Source organism: Aspergillus brasiliensis (assembly GCF_001889945.1).
Source record: "Aspergillus brasiliensis CBS 101740 unplaced genomic scaffold ASPBRscaffold_9, whole genome shotgun sequence".
NCBI lineage: Eukaryota > Fungi > Ascomycota > Eurotiomycetes > Eurotiales > Aspergillaceae > Aspergillus > Aspergillus brasiliensis.
The window spans coordinates 1,250,207-1,268,897 of NW_027137450.1; the positions used below are offsets into that span (position 1 = coordinate 1,250,207).

At 49.3% G+C, this 18,691-nt stretch overlaps 6 protein-coding genes across 6 annotated transcripts; 3 read left to right on the forward strand and 3 right to left on the reverse strand.

Moving 5' to 3' along the window:
• Positions 1-242: 242 nt before the first annotated feature.
• On the forward strand, positions 243-827 carry ASPBRDRAFT_129693 (class I SAM-dependent methyltransferase; the record flags this gene model as incomplete). The annotated part of the gene is made up of 1 exon (XM_067618160.1): positions 243-827. A coding segment is annotated over one exon (585 nt), but the record flags the coding sequence as incomplete, so codon positions are not given.
• A 118-nt stretch (positions 828-945) lies between these two features.
• Positions 946-6,012, reverse strand: ASPBRDRAFT_56925 (uncharacterized protein; the record flags this gene model as incomplete). The annotated part of the gene is made up of 13 exons (XM_067627654.1): positions 946-1,561; positions 1,772-2,396; positions 2,459-2,523; positions 2,576-2,626; positions 2,686-2,757; positions 2,811-2,922; positions 2,976-3,296; positions 3,352-3,514; positions 3,575-4,867; positions 4,925-5,158; positions 5,188-5,218; positions 5,252-5,736; positions 5,803-6,012. 13 exons carry the CDS (start codon positions 6,010-6,012, stop codon positions 946-948), a joined length of 4,278 nt encoding a protein of 1,425 aa, XP_067477471.1.
• A 5,042-nt stretch (positions 6,013-11,054) lies between these two features.
• On the reverse strand, positions 11,055-11,837 carry ASPBRDRAFT_129742 (uncharacterized protein; the record flags this gene model as incomplete). Its single annotated transcript, XM_067618164.1, has 1 exon — positions 11,055-11,837. A coding segment is annotated over one exon (783 nt), but the record flags the coding sequence as incomplete, so codon positions are not given.
• A 98-nt stretch (positions 11,838-11,935) lies between these two features.
• On the reverse strand, positions 11,936-12,958 carry ASPBRDRAFT_130282 (5'-methylthioadenosine/S-adenosylhomocysteine nucleosidase family protein; the record flags this gene model as incomplete). Its single annotated transcript, XM_067618215.1, has 1 exon — positions 11,936-12,958. The coding sequence occupies one exon, from the start codon at positions 12,956-12,958 to the stop codon at positions 11,936-11,938; it is 1,023 nt and encodes a 340-aa protein (XP_067477473.1).
• A 1,010-nt stretch (positions 12,959-13,968) lies between these two features.
• ASPBRDRAFT_45520 (uncharacterized protein) lies at positions 13,969-15,383 on the forward strand. The gene has a single exon (XM_067625429.1). It carries the CDS (start codon positions 14,101-14,103, stop codon positions 15,193-15,195), a length of 1,095 nt encoding a protein of 364 aa, XP_067477474.1. The 5' UTR covers positions 13,969-14,100; the 3' UTR covers positions 15,196-15,383.
• Positions 15,384-16,066: 683 nt separating this feature from the next.
• ASPBRDRAFT_652640 (peroxidase family protein) lies at positions 16,067-17,421 on the forward strand. The gene is made up of 3 exons (XM_067628519.1): positions 16,067-16,420; positions 16,479-17,021; positions 17,074-17,421. The coding sequence occupies exons 1-3, from the start codon at positions 16,321-16,323 to the stop codon at positions 17,187-17,189; spliced, it is 759 nt and encodes a 252-aa protein (XP_067477475.1). The 5' UTR covers positions 16,067-16,320; the 3' UTR covers positions 17,190-17,421.
• The last annotated feature ends 1,270 nt before the right edge of the window (positions 17,422-18,691 follow it).

Here is an 18,691-nt window from a genome sequence, read left to right on the forward strand (position 1 = left end):
CCTTCCTTTGCAGCTACATCAAGAACGAAGCATCAGATACTTTAGAGTCTCATATCAAACAGATAGGATGATTGTGCCCTCATGTGATTTTCCAAGAATGGGAATTAATCGATCTTCAGGCGAAGGCGGGGTGGGACAAAGTGCAATATCCGTGCTTCGCTTTACTATCATTCCTGGACTTTGATCTCTCTAGCTCTCCATGCTATGCCGAAATCATTTCTCGCCTTCGGGAGTCATCGCTCCTGCTAGACTTAGGTTGTGGCCTCGGTCAGGAAATTCGTCGGCTGGTGTATGATGGCGCCCCAGCAGAGAGCATTGTCGGGTTAGATATAAGCGACGTATTCATAGATCTTGGATTTGATCTTTTCAAAGACAGGACTACACTGAAGTCGACATTTCTAGTCGAAGACCTTCTGAGGCCTAGTCCAAAGCTTGATCAATTTACAGGACGTATACATTTGATCAATTCTGGTTACTTCCTACATTTATGGGATTGGAATGGACAGATTAGCGTTGCAAAACGCATGATTGACTTACTCGCTCTGCAAGAAGATGACTTGATCACCGGTGTTCAATTTGGGAGGGAGGATGCTGGCCTCTGGGAGGTACTGACACTCAAATATTCTATATTTCTACACAATCCAGCCAGTTTTGCAAAGATGTGGCGGCGTATTGGGGAGGAAACTGGCACTAGGTGGCTGGTCTGGTCCAGGACTGAGTGTGAGAAAAGTCTAGCCCAGATGACACCTAACGGGTTTCGTTTGCGTTGGTATGTGCGTTTTGAAGGAAGGCAGTCTCAATTTCTCCGGGGTGAAAGGGACAACTGAGTGGCTATAGAAGAAGAATTTACACAAAACGTGTAGAACAAAGGAGGCTATCACAAACGAATTTAGCATTTGATTGTTTAATAGAGTTGTGCTAGACGCAGAGTAATCTGCAACAGCCTTAACCGCCACTTTGCTGCATCTTGTAAAGCTCTCTAAAAGCTGACTGGGGTCGCGACAACAGTTCCCGCGGGGGACCAATTTCCACCGCCACTCCTTGATCCAAAACTACAACCATATCGTAATCAAGAACGGTGCTCAGACGATGAGCTATAGAAATGATCGTATAGTTGCAGAAGGAAGAAGATATGACCTGCTGGACAATCTCCTCTGTTGTAACATCCAACTGACTGGTAGGCTCATCCAGCAATAGAATGTTGCCGGAGGAAGCCCGACGTCCCAGCGCTCGGGCAAAAGAGAGCAACTGCCTCTGACCATGCGATAAGAGACTGTCGCTCAATATGTATTCTAAGCACTCGATAGTGGATCCTAGAGGTTCCCACAAGCGCACTTGCTGAAGGATAGAGGCAATATCAGGATCACTGAGATTTCCGAACGGGTCAACGCTCGCACGAATTGAACTGCCTGGAAGGAAGTAGGGTGCTTGAGGTATCGTATTAATCCGAGTCCGAACTTGTGCGGGTGGGACTTTGGCAATGTCAACATCGTCGATTAGGATACATCCATGGTGTAGATCGAGCATTCGTAGAACGGCTGATAGTAAAGATGATTTTCCACTGCTGTGAGAGTCAGCAAAAGCCCCATCATCGGCAGTTAAAGAGGATATATTAGCAGGATACTTTCCTTCCACTACGTCCACAGATCCCAACCTTGGTTCCGGCGGGAAGAGAAAGCGAGAGGTTAGTAAAGGCCGGAGTTGCCGGGTCACTAGGATATATGCCATTAGGGGTCCGATATCACTCGAAAAGTAAGCAAGGTGACCTTACGATGAGTAGGACGCGGATGCTTGACGAAGTTCCACCCGTCCTAGACGGGGCCAGCCATCAGGAAAGACTGCCTCTTCTTGTTCCGGTCGGACCTCAGAGGGTGTCTCCAGCTCGTATTCTCTGATCCGTGCTACAGCCGCAATCGACGTTTCAAGCTGAGACCATTGAATGACTAAAAGCCTCACATTACCGTTGAGGCTAATAATGTTGACCAGAGCAAGTGCCACCAAGCCAGAGTTCAGCGAGCCCCTGACCGCAACGGCAATTCCGGACAGGAGGATTGCCAAGGAGGCAATACTTAGATCAAGTACAAGGTTCAACCATCGTTGTACGCAATAGAGCCCATAAAAGGGCTTCTGAGAACCACCCAACAGCTCCTGGGTGCGCTCCTCAAAGAAGCATTGCCATCCATAGGCCCGGACTGTGGAGAGGCCTTCCAACGTTTCAATAAAATGTGAAAGCAGGGGTGCTTTGGCCGCGATATCAAGCAGACGAATCTGGCGGGAAGTCTTCATGTAGAAGCGCTGGACAATGAAAAGAATGCCCACAAAGAATGGAACAGTTGCCGCAATATATTTAGCGGAAGCACAAATAACAACAAGCTGCATGATACAAGAGCCGAGGGCTACAGACCAGACAGCAAATACGTCAGGCAATGTCTATAGCAGCCATGGATATATTACTCACCTAGAGTAGAGTTCAAAAAAGAGACTGGGAGCTCCGTGTCCACAAGTTGAAGGTCCTGACTGAACCTACATATGCTTAGATGTGCGTTGCTATCAATATCAGGGATCTTTTTCCTACCTGTTTGTAGTAATCCCGACGTCAACGCGTGTCAGGTGAGTCAATGGTGCGCTATATGTAAGTTCCGTCAGAATAAGAAAGGCGAGTTCGGTATATTAAGTGGAACACACTTCGTGGAAACTTTCACCAGAATCCGATGAAATCGGAGAGACGCTCGAGGAACCAAATAAAGAAGCAAGTAGCTGAGGTGGGAATTAGTCCGCAATAGCCTCTGGCAATCAGGCGATATACTTACGCAGCAGATGCCACAATGAAAGATATTTGCAACACGGCCAAGGCATAATATATCCCAACGTACATAGCTGTCTTCCTACCGGAGGCCTCCGCCCACAGCTGTACCCAGATGGCTGAGGGAGTCTTAGCTGGTAACACATGACCATGTCGAGGAAGGGCTACTCACAGGGAAAGCCATAGAAGAAGACAAAAATGGTCATAAAAGTAAGGAACACCAGCATCCCTACTGGCCCTAGGCGCAATGCGTAATATCGGAAGACGGCCCAGTCTCCCACTCGTCGTTTGATGGGAATCCCAACTTCCGCGAAACTCTGTGCGTCATTTTCAGGCTTTGTGCCTTTATTTCGTGAAAGTCCTTCTTCAACAACTGCAATCTTGTCCTGTGTCCCATTCGACAAAGTCTGAGTCTCCAGTACCGTTTCCTGATTCGAAATCTGCCCGTTCGAATTCAGCCACACAACCATATCGGCTACCTGTATGCAGGTCCCTGAGACTTGTAAGACTGAATCAACGTAGCAATATGCTGATATCACACTGCTTACTTGAAGAGGAAGTCAAAATTACTGACCGTTGCTGCTGCCGCAATAAACCATCTGGACCAAAGAGGTGTTGAAAGATGTGTCCTTCAGTTGCAGCATCAACACCGCTTAGTACATCATCAAGGAGAAGTATCTCCGCCATGGAGTACACTGCTCGGGCGAGAGACTGATAACGTCGTCAAATGTCAGCCACATTCTAAGAAATAACGGGTCGCCAGAAACCAACCACTCGCTGTTTCTGGCCTCCGCTAACAGCAGATCCACCGCTGCCCAACATAGTCTGATCCCGGTGCGGCAGGCTGCAGATGTCTTGTGCCAGACCGCAGCAGCTAATAACTTTGTCGTACCAATTCGTGTCGTAAGGGGAACATCCAAGGATATTGTCTCGGATTGTAGCATTAGTAATCCATGGTGTTTGGCTGCAGTATGCAATGTGGCGAGCGCTAACGTAAATGTTTCCTTGTGTTCGAAAGTTCTCTCCCAGTATGCCACTCAGTAAAGTCGACTTCCCACATCCCACAGGCCCCAGGATGACTGTCAAAGAGGCCTTAGACACGGACAAGTTCAGATCTTTTACCACCGCATCACCCTCTGGTGTCCATCCGAGGCTCAGTTGGTCGAGTCGAATGCAGGGTTGTTCTTCTGTCCGCTCCTCCGTCGCTACCTCTGTTTCTTTGGACCTGGCTTGGTACGTCCATTTCTCTTCATCCCGCAGGTACTGTAGTTGACTGGTGCTTGTCTCTTCAAATACCGTCCCTGTATTCTGTCCCAGGAGCAGGCGTCTATCTGGCATGGCAAGATACTTCCGGATTCGCTCAATGCAAGCAACTGCCGTGAATAAGCCGCTAGCGGATTCCGAGAGCAGGTTGATGGGAGCACCGACCAGAGCAAAGATGGATAGTGTCGTCATTGCTTTAGTCACTGTAAGAACACCGTTACCCTTGTAATCGCTCAGGATATAAGCGGAAAGTGAGATCACAGGTGCCAAGGCGCTGTTGAAGAATCCTACGGCGACCATCAAGACCTGAAGCTTCCTCCAATTCCTGGACGCCCTCACCTCATCAAGTCGGAGCTCCTCCAGAGAGGAAGAAAGACATTCCACAATACCAGCTAGCTTGATCTCTTTGACATTTTGAAGCGCACTCGCAGTAAAGGTGAGGCGCCTCTGAACCGTCTCAATCCACGCATGTTGGCGGCCGCCAGAGGCTTTACCTACAAGCATAGCGACGATAACACATATAGAAGAGATTATGAGTGCGGCGACTGCAGGAACATCGAGCTCGCGCCACAGAAGCCAAATGGCAATGGCAACCTCGACAACAGAACCCCAAACGTCATGAAGATAGCCGAAGCCAGCGGAGATGCGCTCGATGTCTGCACTCATTAGAGTTAAGGGGCCCCGGTCGTCTGCGCCCAGTACGCTCATCGTGAAGATTTTCCGATAGATAATGGTTACTACTCGCGTGCGAACCATTACCACCAAGCGGTATGATAGATGTTGGTAACGGGCGTTGCAGATCTGTTCGATTGGGTCAGTGTTGGCCTTTGGCAGGTCAAGCTAGAAGAGGAGACTAACAGCTAAACCGATGAAAACAAGAGCAAAAGCTCCGATTAGACCATACCCATCATCTTTCGTATCCTCTGAAGAATCTCCTTGCATCCAACGGGTTAAGCGATTAATCAGAAACGGCTGGACATATTTGAACCCGATGACAAGTAAACGTGGGATTGCACCTGCAACGATCGCCCATTTCGTGTCTTGAATAAGGACATATAAAAGTCTGTGGCGTCTGTTGTGATGGTCATCTTCCTTTAATCAGCTATGTCATGTACAGATACCTCTCTATTTGGCGGATGGAGAGAAATACCTCTGGACCATCTAGTGAGAAAGTGTTCAGTCTGCGAGAGGGTCTCATCTATTACGGGTATATCGTCATTGGAGAGATGCCGACGATAGCCTTTCAATAGCAAGGGGTTCAGCCACCAAAAGAAGCAGCGACTGAAAATGTTACTGGTGGTCTCGATCGGCAGACTTCGATACGAGGGAAGCAGAAGATGTCTCTTCTCTGTCGACTCCAACAACAGACTGATGAGCTTCGCTCCGAGACAGGCTGAGTAAACTCCTGGGATGAGGTTTTTGGAGAGGGCAAGCCACAGGGTGCGTGTCACAGCAATATCCAGCAAGCTTGTGAGCAGGAAATAAGTACTTAGGATGGAAGAAGGTTGTGGGGAGTGTATGTGCTCTTTCCACGATAGGGGGAGGGCAAGTAACGAGGCAACGATATTAAGAGCGGCAGCTGGGATCGTGGCGGGCGTCCGAGGGCTGGATGGTCGCGCCCATAGAGCCAGAAGTGCCCCTTGTAGACCGATCAAAACAACCAGGATAATCTGTCAAGCACGGGGGTAAGCCAAACGTAGCCAAACTACCTGATGTCGGGTTCGAAGAGCTTGTACCAGTTTCAATATGAGCAGGATCCCAAAGCGCGTGTACTTGGGTGATGTGCCCAACTGACGCCAACGGTAAACAGCGCAGCATATGAGCAGAGAGGCAGGGCAAAGGATCAAAAAGACCTCCTCAAAATAGATGGTAAAATCGAATCCACCACGACAGCCGTGCACTCGCGGACCAAAGGAGCCATCGTTGTGCGACCAACAACCAACCATCGTCGTCGTCAGAGTTGCGCAATCAGACTGAAGCGATGTTACTACTATTGAGTCGAAACATGATATGGGGTCCTTCAAGAAGACAATATAGATGAAAGGTGTGAATCTGCTCAAGCATCGACACTAGGCTAACAAGAAGGAGCACTGGAGCAAGGCGCAGACAGTAAATTCTTGAGGGAGTCAATCGAATGGCGTGCCAGCTGCACGAGATGGCGCAGAATGCCTTCTTCTGACGCAATTAGTGACCATCCAATGTGCGCTCTGGGCAACTGCAGGGGTCTTTAATTGCATAAAGCACTACGCGCATACATAATGTCGAACTTGCAGGGATGTATTCGGTGATACATTGTGCCACTCCGCGGCAAGTCTTGCCATTGCGAGAGTTATACTGGATTCGCTCTTAGCACGAGGAAGAGGTATCGGTCATGCGCGAATATAAAATGGGATAAAATCAGACAAAGAAGTCTCGAGTTCAGTGCTTGAATATTGAAAGAGATACTTTTCTCCAGATAGACAGATCGTCCTTGCTGCCGTTGTGCTTCGTCGAACAGGGCGAATATACTCTCTAGGTTGGTGAGTGCTCATGAACAAGTGGCGGACCTCTTGAAGAGCGTTACTCTGTACCCTCGGGGCTTAGTTCTGGGTCTTGATTGTTTGATATCGGCTTGATTTCACTTCCAGATACTAGGGAGATAATTAGCAGTCGCAGGGGAGGGTTGTTTCGTAATCGTCGCAAGTCGATCGGCAGGGGATAGTACACAACGTACAATGTGAACTGTTGTAGCTGGGTTCCAGCTTCAAACACGGCGAAACGCTGATATGACAGACGCGAGGATTCTTCGAATTGCCATCTTGTCCCCGCAAGAACTCTAAGATTGAGAGAAGAGGCTAGAGAGAGCCACTCCAAATTTACTGCCATATCCCTCTCCCTCTTCCATCCTATGCTCTGCAACCAAACATGTGACTCCCCAATCTTTGCATTCTTTGCATATTTCGAAGGAAGGGCATTGCCCACAAGAGTAATGATCACTCGAGTCGTCCAACAAGGGAACCATGCAGACCTTGCATGTGTCATCGTGTCTCTCGGGAACTTTCACTGGCTCATAATCAGATGCAACCATCGAACCCGTTGGTGAATCTCGAGTCAACAACTCTAGGATGTGTGTTTTGTCCCTCCTGGTAGCTTCTGTGATTGCGGACCGACCATAGACATCCTCGATTACTGGGTTCGTCCATTCATCTGGTATTGCCCGCAAAGCCGCAACAACTGGTGTCATACCAAGAGCGGTTGCGATGATTAGGGGTGTGCGACCATACTTGTCGCGAACGTGTGGATTGCTTCCAGCCTTCAGTAGTAGTAAGACCAGGTCTTCCGAATACAGCCTGAGGGCAGCTAATATCGGAGACGTTCCATCTGATGGGTTCGGGTCTGCCCCGCGTTCTAGCAGAAGAGTGACCGTTGCCTCTACCGCTTGAGAGCCGGGCCAGTCGCTTATTCTCGTTAGATCAAATCGATAAACATCCTGGTGTCGCTCAAGTGCCCATGATAGAGGCGCTTTACTCGATCCTTCGACCTGGTTCGGGTCAACCCCCTTATCCAGCAGCATTCTCACAACAGTCTCATGCCCATCGAGAGCGGCCAAGCATATCGGTCTGACGCCATACTGATTGATTGGATCTGAATCTGCCTTGTACTCGAGCAATAATTCAACTAGGTCATCTGCCCCATTGTGCGCTGCAAATGCCAAAAGAACCCAGTGATCCCATTTTTCTCGGGCGTGGATATTGTCCGGTTCGACGGACTCTTCGGAACCCTCCGAATGGCTCTGTGTTTTGGATTCAGACATTGGTTCTTGAGTGTCAGCTCTAGGGGTTTTTGTGGTGTTGGGGTCAGCGCCCCTCTGCAGCAAGAGCCTTGCAAATTCTGTGTTATCGTGACGGATCTGAGTCACACAGAGCAGCGGGGAAAATCCAAGATGGCTTTTGGCATTGATATCAAGCTTTTGCAGCGACTCCTGTTCCAACAAGAACTCGAGCATGGCGGGCGACTTCGCAAAAATGGCGTGGTAAAAGACATTCATGTTCTTTTCGTCAACTAGAAGTGGGTCATCTACGTTGGTGAGCAAGAAGTCGACCATTTCAGTACTTCCACTCCAAACAGCAGCTATCACAGCCTTCCCAATGTCTGGGTTTGCGGGAAATCGATCGTATAGAGCTTTGACCACAGCGAGATTGCCACTCCTCGCTGAGACTTCGAAAAGGGCAGCTGTTGAGTGTGCAGAAATTGACTCCTGTCCAATGGCATCTAATACCATTTCCGTCACGTCCGCATTTCCGGATGCCACAGCTCCTTCAATAAAACCTGAGTCTTTGTTCGTAATATCCACGTCAGTTTGAAGAACCTTTGAGACCAAGTCGCAAGATCCTGTTGCCGAAGCCCAGTACAAGGGCCCCTTTTCGCAAGCTTCGATTGTTCCACTTCGTCCCATACAAAGAAGCTCCAGGAAAGTATAAACATCATCGTCGGTCAAATGCTTCAGTAGATCACCCCAGAGCTCACGGGCGAAAATGATATATTCTGGTGATCTTTCGTCGGGATGTAAAGGCTGGCTGCAGCGGGCTATGTACGCCTGCAGTACCTCATGAACCTCTGCCACCTCTGAATCGAAGACTTGTGGACAGGGATTGGCCCCATTCTCTATGAGGATAACTGCAGATTTGACAGAAACATCACAAGCACGATCTTGATGGTAAAATTGTTGGGGAGCTGGCCCTCTCGGACTGCAAAAGTCGTTGGCGATTTTGAACAGAGGAGTGCATTGAAGAAGGTTCTTCTGATTCGGGTCTGCGCCTTTCTCTAGTAATAGCTGACACAATTCCGGGTTGGCATACTTCGTGGCGCCGAATAGTGCTGTCTCATACATGGCGTTGACTTGGCCGACATCAGCGCCTTTGGATAAGAGAAGCTTCACGGTCTCCACAGACCCGCTTTCAACCGCATAGAACAGCGGTGTGTTCGCACAAATGTCTGGCGTGTTTACTGAGAGACCGGCATCGACTAGAAAAGCCACAATTGATGGTTTTGCCCATCGTGACGCAGGGAAGAGGGCAGTCTGAAGGTACTTGTTCTGGAAATTCGGATTTGCCCCGTTTTCAAGGAGCACTTGCACGACGTCCGTATGACCGTTCTTGGCTGCGACAAACAGGGGTGTCTCTTTCTTCCCGTTACATTGGTTAGGATCTGCGCCATGCTTGAGTAACTCAAGCACCACTTCCCCATGACCTAAACGCGTAGCACGAGAAAGGCCAGTTTCCGTGAGGATGGGCAGGTTGGACGTATTGACGCCAGTCACAAGGGACCTGCCCAGATTCATAAATAACGTTGACAACTCTTCGCCAGTCACAGGCTCCATCGAGGTCACCCAGGGGTTTGATCGTTGCAGTGAGGTCGGTGAATATTCGCAGTTTGGATCCGCACCTGCATCGAGAAAACGACGTACTATTCCCACATCTCCACTTTCAATGGCGTAGTACAGAGTCGAGGGCGACTCTTCAAGCGTTGCTCCTTTTTCAAGTAGTATCTTGACCAGCTCTTCATTCCTTCTAGCCACTGCTGCTGACAGGGGGGTATCGTTTTCCGAATTGGCATAGTTGGGGTCAGCCCCCTTTTCAAGGAGGAGAAACGCTGCCTCGGTATGGCCAGTAGAGATGGCATTTATGAGGGGAGTACCCACGGGATCAACAACGTCGTCGAGAAGATAGACCGGACCGTCCTTTTCTAAGGCATCTGCGCTGTTAAGGAGGGAAGTGAACAAGTTGTCATCATGCAGAGGTTCAACCACTTTCGCGTCATAGGTGAAGTCAAGCTGAACATTGTTAGAGATCAGAAGTTGAATCATCGCAATTTGCCCAGTGGTAGCTGCATAAGCCAAAGCCGAGCGACCCTTGTTGTCCCGGGCATCACAGGAGGCACCATGCAGAATGAGGAGCTCAACCAACTGAACATGCTGGGCGATGGTCGCATGCATTAGGAGAGTCTTTCCCTCATGGTCTCTGCAGTCTACGTTCACACGACCAGACTCGAGGAGCATCTGTGTGGTTTCAACATGTCCCTGATCAATTGCCCACGCTGTAGGGACCTTTCCCGTAGAATCTCGTACGTTAATCTCCTCATCCTGGCTGATGTAATGGGCGACGACCATGTGAAGATTGAAGTAGCAAGCGACGTGAACCTTCGTCAATCCAAAAGAATGGGTTAACGGGTTTGGTGTCTGCCCAAGCAGAGCCCTTCTAGAGTCATCGTAAAGGCCAAACACGAAGGCCTGACCAAATGCTCGGAAATTAGTTTCCAACTCTAAAAACTGCAAGGAAAGTGTTAATAACTCAGGTGAGCTTTGGAGCAGCGGCGAAGCATGTGTTCCCCAATACAAGGCGCAGTAGGTGAAAAGAGGATATCGTTCTTTCCTGTGGAAAAAGCTCGATTCAGTACTGCAACGGCCTTTTGAGAAAGACCCAAAGCTGAGATATGTGAGCGAAGCCTTGGCGATCTCGAGTTCGCAATTTTGTAGATGGCTGCTCTTTAACAGATACGTTTTTGTGGTGTGGTGCACCAAACGGATTATACCAGAGTTTCGATCGAACGCAACCAACCCAACACATAAACTATCAATGGTATTCGCGTCCATAAAGCTTTCCCAGTCGGGATCCTTCATTCCTGGCTTGGTTCCAATTGCGTGCACAAGCTGATCTGCCGTAAGAGCTGTCTTACTGAAAGTGAGCCAAGACAGGGCCCTCAATGCCACTTCTGACTGGGAATCATCGTCATTTTTAGATCCTTCCTGGTGGCGGTCTCCTTGAGATGTAATTCGGAGCATCGCTTGATCATAGGCTAGCTCGAGACCTGAGGTCCCTCGGGGTAGTTGCACAAGGGCATTCTTCAATTGTCTCACAGTGAGAACGCCCATTAGGTAGTTCATGTGTAGTTTAGCAAGCAAGAAGCTGAAAAAGGTCAGTGATAGACCAAGAGGAGTCATGTGCTATTCTTACACTCCGTCTACTGCCCTCAGGATTGCTGACTGAACATCATGTTGGAGTTCGGCGTTTTGGCCTATCTTGGGGATGCGGAGCTGAGGCATTCGTTCTTTCACATACTGTAGAATGTCATCGTCGTGGGCTCGAATTTCCTGGGAGATAAATGGGGCAAAGCGAGAAGAAATCTGATCGTTATAGCGAGATGTTATAAGAAGCTTCCCCTGGGGGCTTTTCTTAATTCTGCACAGAGCGTCAAAGAACAGCAGTGATTCTTCCCGACTTGCAGAGAAAAATTCATCAAGAGCGTCGACAACCAGAAACACATCAGAGTATGACTGAATGGCTTCCAAAATGGCTTTTTCCAACTCAGCAGGTCGAGGTCGAGTGGAATTTGAGCTGTGGTCCTGGTGAAGCTCCAAAATACATGGCAGCAGGTCTGGGTCTGAAGCCTTGAGTGCAAGTTGCCGAAGGAAGCTTTGCAAGAGCTCCATATTTGTCTGTCGATGATTTGGTTGGTAGCTGAGAAACATGAAAACTACCTTCACATTTGGATTGCCTTTGAAGGTGTTTTTCAAATGTTCTACCACGATTGATGCCATTATGGTCTTGCCTGCACCCGGGATCCCAGGACAGAAAAGAGTTCGACCCTGGGTTCCATCATTCATCCACTGAGTAAACCCGTCTGAGCGTAACAGCCAATCGCCAGTACCGTCTTCTCTGAGGTTGATGATATCATTTTGGTGGTCGACAAAATCTATTGTGCTAATCCAATCGAGAATCTCCTTCGTTTCCTGGGTTGTCACAAACTTTCCTACCTTGGTCACTTTGGTATGAACTATTTCAAATATCAGCGACAGTTTCGCATATAATCAGGCCTGTGGTAAGAAAATTACTAACCGTCTTGCACTTTCTCAAGTATAGCCTTCGCCGTCGTCTCTCCGCTTACATCCTTTACTTGCACATGTTCCAAATACTCCTTTGCGCACGCAGCTGCCACCGCGGCCGCATAGGGCTGCCAGCGGTCATTCTTATGCGAGTCAGCGTAATCCGAGATTCCTCTGATTACCACGCAAGGGAAATTGTTCATCAATCCTGCAGCCTCCATCTCGAGGCAGATAGCCCCGTGCTTCTCTCGAATTTCATCGCGTAATGCGGAATTCTTGACGACGATGTCCCCCGATGCGATGGTCCCATAATGAATGACTGGACCATCATCGAAACGGTCCTCCCGCTCTACAGTCTCCGAATCGTCGCATTTCGAGCAATTCTTCCCCGCAGCATGAATGTACTCTGACTTGAACAGACGATCCAAGGATTGGTCCGGACGGGAATATCCCTTCTTGCGCATGAATGGATGCTTCTCAAGCATTTGGTCAACGTAAAACGCTATCTTGTTCTCTGCCATCATATGCTGTGCTTGCATTGCCCCAAGAGCCGTACTCAGCGATCGAGGAGGTGGAGTCAAAGCAGACCGAGTCTCGAACGAGCCATCGGCCAGTTTCTTACCGAATGCATAGGCCACCACACCCCCGGTTTTGGAGTCACTACTGATCACAACATCCCCAAGACGAATGTCCTGTTCATCCTGGCTGTCATAGTCAGGAATGCCAGCACCGATACCCACGCAGAGACCAATGCGGATATTGGGAAAGGTGAATAGCATGTCTTTGACCGAAGCGGCCGCGGAAGAAGAGCCAAGCTGGTTTTTCGGCAAACAAGCAATGACCACTCGGAAATGTCCAACTGTCCCCAGCGTGTAGCGATTTTGATCTGCCGCTGCTGTTGAAGTCTGGGGCTCTCCATGGTCTTCCCCATCAAGCATGCCCCTTGCTGCAGCTAGTTCAATAGGGAGAGCACATATCCAGCCCATGGTGTAGTCTTCGTTGGCATAGGGCGATATTCGGGGCCCAGACATGGCGTCTAGGATCGAGTGATTGTCCAGACGGACTTTTTCTCACGGTTGGTCATACATACACCACCGATTGATACGGGGGATTGGAGACTTGGTTCGTGAAATACAATCGTGCAGCGGAAGTCACGTCTCCTACCCCGCAGGAACAGCCGCACGGCATTTTTAGGGGCCAAATTATGCGCGTTGGACGCCATTCGGGTAGATATTGGGCCCATGCCATCAATCTTCACCTGCAAGAACATCGTGAAACAAAACTAGGAAAATTCGGTTATCTAGTTCTGTAATGGTAGAAGAGCCATCCCCATTGAGGGAACAAGTTTACTTCTTGTGTTGCTTTCTGTCTTGGAAGATCTCCCACCAAAAGCATGCACTGACGATTACTGTGGTCGGGCAAAGAATAATCGTGCAGCGCTGTCAGCATGGGGAGGGAGGCCACGTCACCGCTGTAGGCATATGCAGGATATTCAAGTGCACCCTATTGGCGTCCACGGCATGTAGGCGGAACCGAATGAGCTGAATAGTCTGGCGCCAAGAGAAACAAGTCGAAATACCTCAACGATAAGGACGGAAGCATTATCACCAACCCGTCCAAGCCATAGATTAGCCCGTCTGAATATCAAGCTGTCATGGTCTTGAGAAGCCTGAGTAAACCGAGTGCTTCCATCAGAGACTCACCTATTTCAAACACAGAGTCGAGTTAATAGCTGGTACAATTTATACTCAACGTCTACGCTTGATAGAATAGATGGGTTGTGCCTAGCTCTGTATAGTTCGTAAATAATATTGAAAAGTAGATGGATATTGTGACTATTCTTTTTACCCCACAATGGAGTACTCAAGCCCATATGTCTATTATTATTATCCTTACTTTACAGCATTAGAAGAAGAAACGTAGGGTTCTATTTCCATACTAGAGCCGAGAAGTAGTCACGGGATGACCACATGATGCCGTCATATCCCGCGTGGCGAACCTTTTCTATGAATAGCTCCCCACATTCACTTTCGAACGATCTCTTTTCCGAAGCAGCAGTCATTGATTACATTGATAATATCTCCTCTGCGCATGGTGAGGAAAAAGCTACCCCCTGGAGCAACCGATTTGCAATACAGCAATTACCCCGTCTTCATCCCCCAACATCCCAAACATGTCGATCTACAGTAATATCGCAACCAACAAGGAGCGCCATGATCAGATCCAGACGGAGCTCGCCACCGTGGAGAGCAGTCCAGAGTCCCTCCGCTCGCAAGAAAGCTACCTGGCCGAGCTCCGGAGCGAGCTGACCAACACCAACCGACATTTGGCGAAGCTAGGCAAGGTTACGAAAGCGAACCGCGAGCTGCACGAAAAGTACCGTGACAGCACAGTACGCCGCATGTTCTATCGGGCGAGAGGCAAACGGCAGGAGTTTGAGGCCAAGGCTGACCAGGAGATGCGCGAATACTACGATGCTCTAGCCGAGGAGAACCGTGCGCAGGCGCAGCGGGAGATGCTGGTGGCCCAGGTCGCGGATGCGGTCGCCCGAGAGGAGGAACTTCGCCAGGCATGCACCACCCGGGAGCGACTGCACGCTGAGCTGGATGCCATCTACAAGCGGATATTTGAGGGGCGGACGGAGGAGTTCCCTGAGGAGGATGCGCAGGAGGAGACAACGAAGCAGGCGCGGCGGGAGTATGGACAGCGGCGGGAACGATGGAGTGATCTTCGGCAGGCGACGCAGTGTCTGGCTCGAGCGCAGCTGACGATTCGGGAGGTGCTGCTGAATTTAGCAGAGACACTACGGTACTCTGAGAGGGATCTATGGGGGTTTGGAAGCACCCTGGCCGATTGGCGGCAGCAGGACTGTCTGTCCCGGGCACAGCAGAAGGTGAGCCAGACGCAGATGCTAGTCGCGCAAGCCAGACGGCTGGATCCCAGAGTGCAGGCACTGCCGGCCTTGGACAACGTTCAGCACGACTGGGTTGGTGAGCTAGTCTTTGATACCTTCCTGTTTCACATGAGCTTTTTGGACATTATGCAGCAGTCGGTCCTCGAGGTGAAGCATGCAGAACAGGTTCTAGCAGCTCAAGTCAGGCAGGCAAAGTCCCGTGAAGACGATATGCAGTCTCAAGTGGAAGAAGCACGGATAGCATTCGAGACCGCACAGCAAGATCTCCGCCAGATCAGATATGAGCTGTTCATGAAAACTGCGGATCCTCCTCCGCCCTACACCGAGCCCATGTCGCCCGGAATCAGTGTTTAAGCAGGGAGCTGCTGTGCCTGGTTGAGGGAGTTCCCTCCTATAACAAGAGTACCTGTTCTTCAACGTAGAGGAAAGAGTAGAGATAAGAAATATTTGCCTTTAATCGTTATCAAGTACACGTACGGTCTCACTAGGCTTCCTTAACTTCAACGCTGTCGGAGAACTATAGAAAGAAATTTTCTTCAACGGACTGCATGTATCTTATGTTTCTTGAAGTAAGTGTCATAAAGGGTTTTCGATCATAGTAAAATAGGAGGACCCGCTTGCGCTAGACCTACTACTCCGAAGTCTGATTGGATGTCATCTATGGATGCATCGTTAAGTACATCGGTGCGCCAGATCATTGGTTAAGCATGTTATAAGGTGACAGGTCAACTTGACCAGCACCCACCGCACCACACTGTTCCTTCCGCGTGTTTTCATGTCCCTTTCGATAGAACTGCAGTTTTCTCTGGATAATCCCACGATCCATGTTCACTTCTCATGTTCTATCGTCTCCCATGTCAGTCCTGTTTTTCATCTAAGACCTAAACCGAAAATGCTGGCTATGATTTGACCTGGAGGTTTGGGGGCTGTGCTTGGCGTACATGTCCAATGCACCCGCGGGGTGAAAGAGTAGGGCGGAAAATATCCTGTCAAATTCAGGCAGCAATGGTCAATTCAATTGGCACCAAGAATGAAAAACTCAGAAAACGTACTACAGAATGGATTCGCTGTAGTCAGCCAGCAACTATTAACCTCCTGCAGGATTGTTTGGCTCATTTAAAGGAGCGTATACCGGGGCGTATTAATAAGCTTGCGGATGCGGCGTATTATTAAGGCGTGCAAGATTCCTGCAGCGTATCCGAAGAGCAGAGCAGAGGATGATCAAGCGTATTCGTGACCGCCATAATTGAGCATACCTAATCCCAACTAACAAGATGGTGCTAAATACGAGGCTGAACATGCAGATCAGAATGTCTGCCGTATCGCACTGCCTCGATTTCAAATCAGTCGCTCGTACTGCGCCAGCAATGAAGTCTACTTAAATACCTGCTGCCCATATTCAAGCTCAAAGCTCAGTAGTCAAAGACTGTACACTTTCTGACATCCTCTTGGCATTGCCCTACCTAATAAACTTTTACAATGAAGACCTATACCCTTCCGCTGGTCGCCTTTGCGACATCCTGTCTTGCATTCCCCGAGCTGGGAGATCATAAATTCCAAGCCCCAGGTCCTTTCGACAGTAGGACTTCAAGCCAGTGAAGTGATATTGGTAACAGTATGCTAACAAGATATGACAGGTCGCTCACCATGCCCTGGGCTGAATGCTCTCGCAAATCACGGCTATCTTCCCCGCGACGGCAAGAACATTGACTACGACTTAATCAACCAAGCTACACAAGACGCATACGGCTGGGCGCCGGGTTCATTCGTCACCGTCGTTGACATGGTCTTCGAGTTCAACATATCCACTACAAATCGTCCCAATGAGACTTTCCACCTGTTTGATCTCGCCAGACACGATACGATTGAAGTTGACGGCTCACTCACACGCAACGATATCTATTTCGGGGATGATGTCCACTTCGATGCTACCGTTTGGGCTCCTGTAGCGAAGGATCTGGGATTGGATGATATCCACTCGAATAGCCTGTTTGTGACGCCAGAGATAGCCGCTAAGGCTACGAAGAACCGCTACGATCTGGCAGAAAGGGTCAATCCGCAATTCAATAACTCTGCGCTTCGACATGCGACTGAATATGGAACTACTGCGTTGTACCTTCTGACCATATGGGACGGTGAGAACAACGCTGCCCCGAAATCGTGGGTCAAGGCGTTACTCGGTGAGTTTCTGGAGAGCGACTCTGCAGGGCGATAGTCACTGATGAGTAATAGGAGAGGATCGCATTCCGTACAGAGAGGGTTATCAGAAAGGGAACACGACAAAGAACCCTCAGACACTCGGAGCCATGACCCAGACTTTGCGAGACATAGTCGGATGGAAGGCATGAGGGAGATTGGCATTCACAACTTCTATCAGTATCAGTATTGTGTTTACGAATGAGCCGGTTGTTCTGGATAGAGGATGATCCATCTGCTACAATAGAGGTCCCACACATTCAGCAAATGCAAAAGAGCTAGAGGGAAAGCCGGGCCAGGTAATACTCTCTGTGAGCTTGTTTACTCGGGATGTCAGACGGACAAGTTGAAGGTAGTAGAACATGGCACTTTCGATAGATCACCAAATACAATCTTCGAATGACTGGTACAGATTGCCTGGTTAGTTTCTTTCTCTTCCGGGCGGGTATCCTCTAAGGATTTAACATCGAGGAGCACAGGAACGGGTTGCAATCATCGCCTCCATGGGTCTTAGAAGTTATGTCATTCTATGGCCCGAGGGGGAGGATGCTCTAGTTGAGTTCAGTCTAGGTCATGAGGGAGGGTGTTCTCGACGTCTTTTAGTCGCTATTATGTATCATGAAGGTTGCATCACTGGCTTGTTGAACATCGACTTGCCTTTGTATATCCAATCATATATAAATATGCAGCATGAGACTTTCAGAGGATGAATCTTGCTACTCTTCCTCGCACACAAACCTCCAATAAGTCAAGGGAACGGAAAGTGGTACGCTGCTTATGAGAGGCTCCGTCCGTTTATCTGGCAAAGGACCCTTCAAGGTTGTGGGTTCACAATAAAAGGATAGGTCTTTCATGGCCAGTGTGACTGTCTGATCTTAGGTCTCTATGGTTTATTTTTAGGGTATCAATTGTGCAACAAGTCCCGGTTATATCGACCGACTTCCAGGTTCGCCAATATTCAAGTGCAGGTCGGTCTATAGCTAATGGCTTCTGTAGCCCTTCTCTGGCATGTTCTCGAGGCCTCACTGAGCTGGTACTCTACTACCGCAACCCGCGGTGTGGTAGAGGGGCGTTATTCGCATACTGGGTGCACTCCTTCACCTCTCTGGCTTTGGTGAAAGGGCTTCCTAATGGCTTACCCCCGCCCCACCCGTATGCCACTCCCAACGCTCTGAGCCTGTTTACTATGAGCCTACTCACTGATCATTTGCAGGACCCGTATACCAGGCCGGCTCAGCCCTGGGCGTGGCTCCGAATTCGGTCAATCACTGCCAGGGTCGTCGCCTGTACCAACATATCTGGTATTAGTCCACGGATTGGGTAAGTTGAGTCTACAGGTACAAGAAGAGTACCAGTTATGCCGGTATGTGAGCCGTTCTCAGTCTACACTAATTTCCCTGGATGCAACTGGAAGTCCTGCAGTGAACGCTGCATGAGATCTCATCTTAGCAATCAGCCAGGAAAGGAAGGTACATAGAGATTTGGGCCCCACTGGGAATCCTCCGATCCCTAAGACTAAGAACACGAGACTCTAGAGTGGGTGGAATTACTTTACCTATATCCTATTCCGGCTTCGACTTTTCGGGAAATATAGTATAGCCTAGTATAGTATATTGATTGATACACAGACTGCGCAGACGGTGTCATCGGGCAG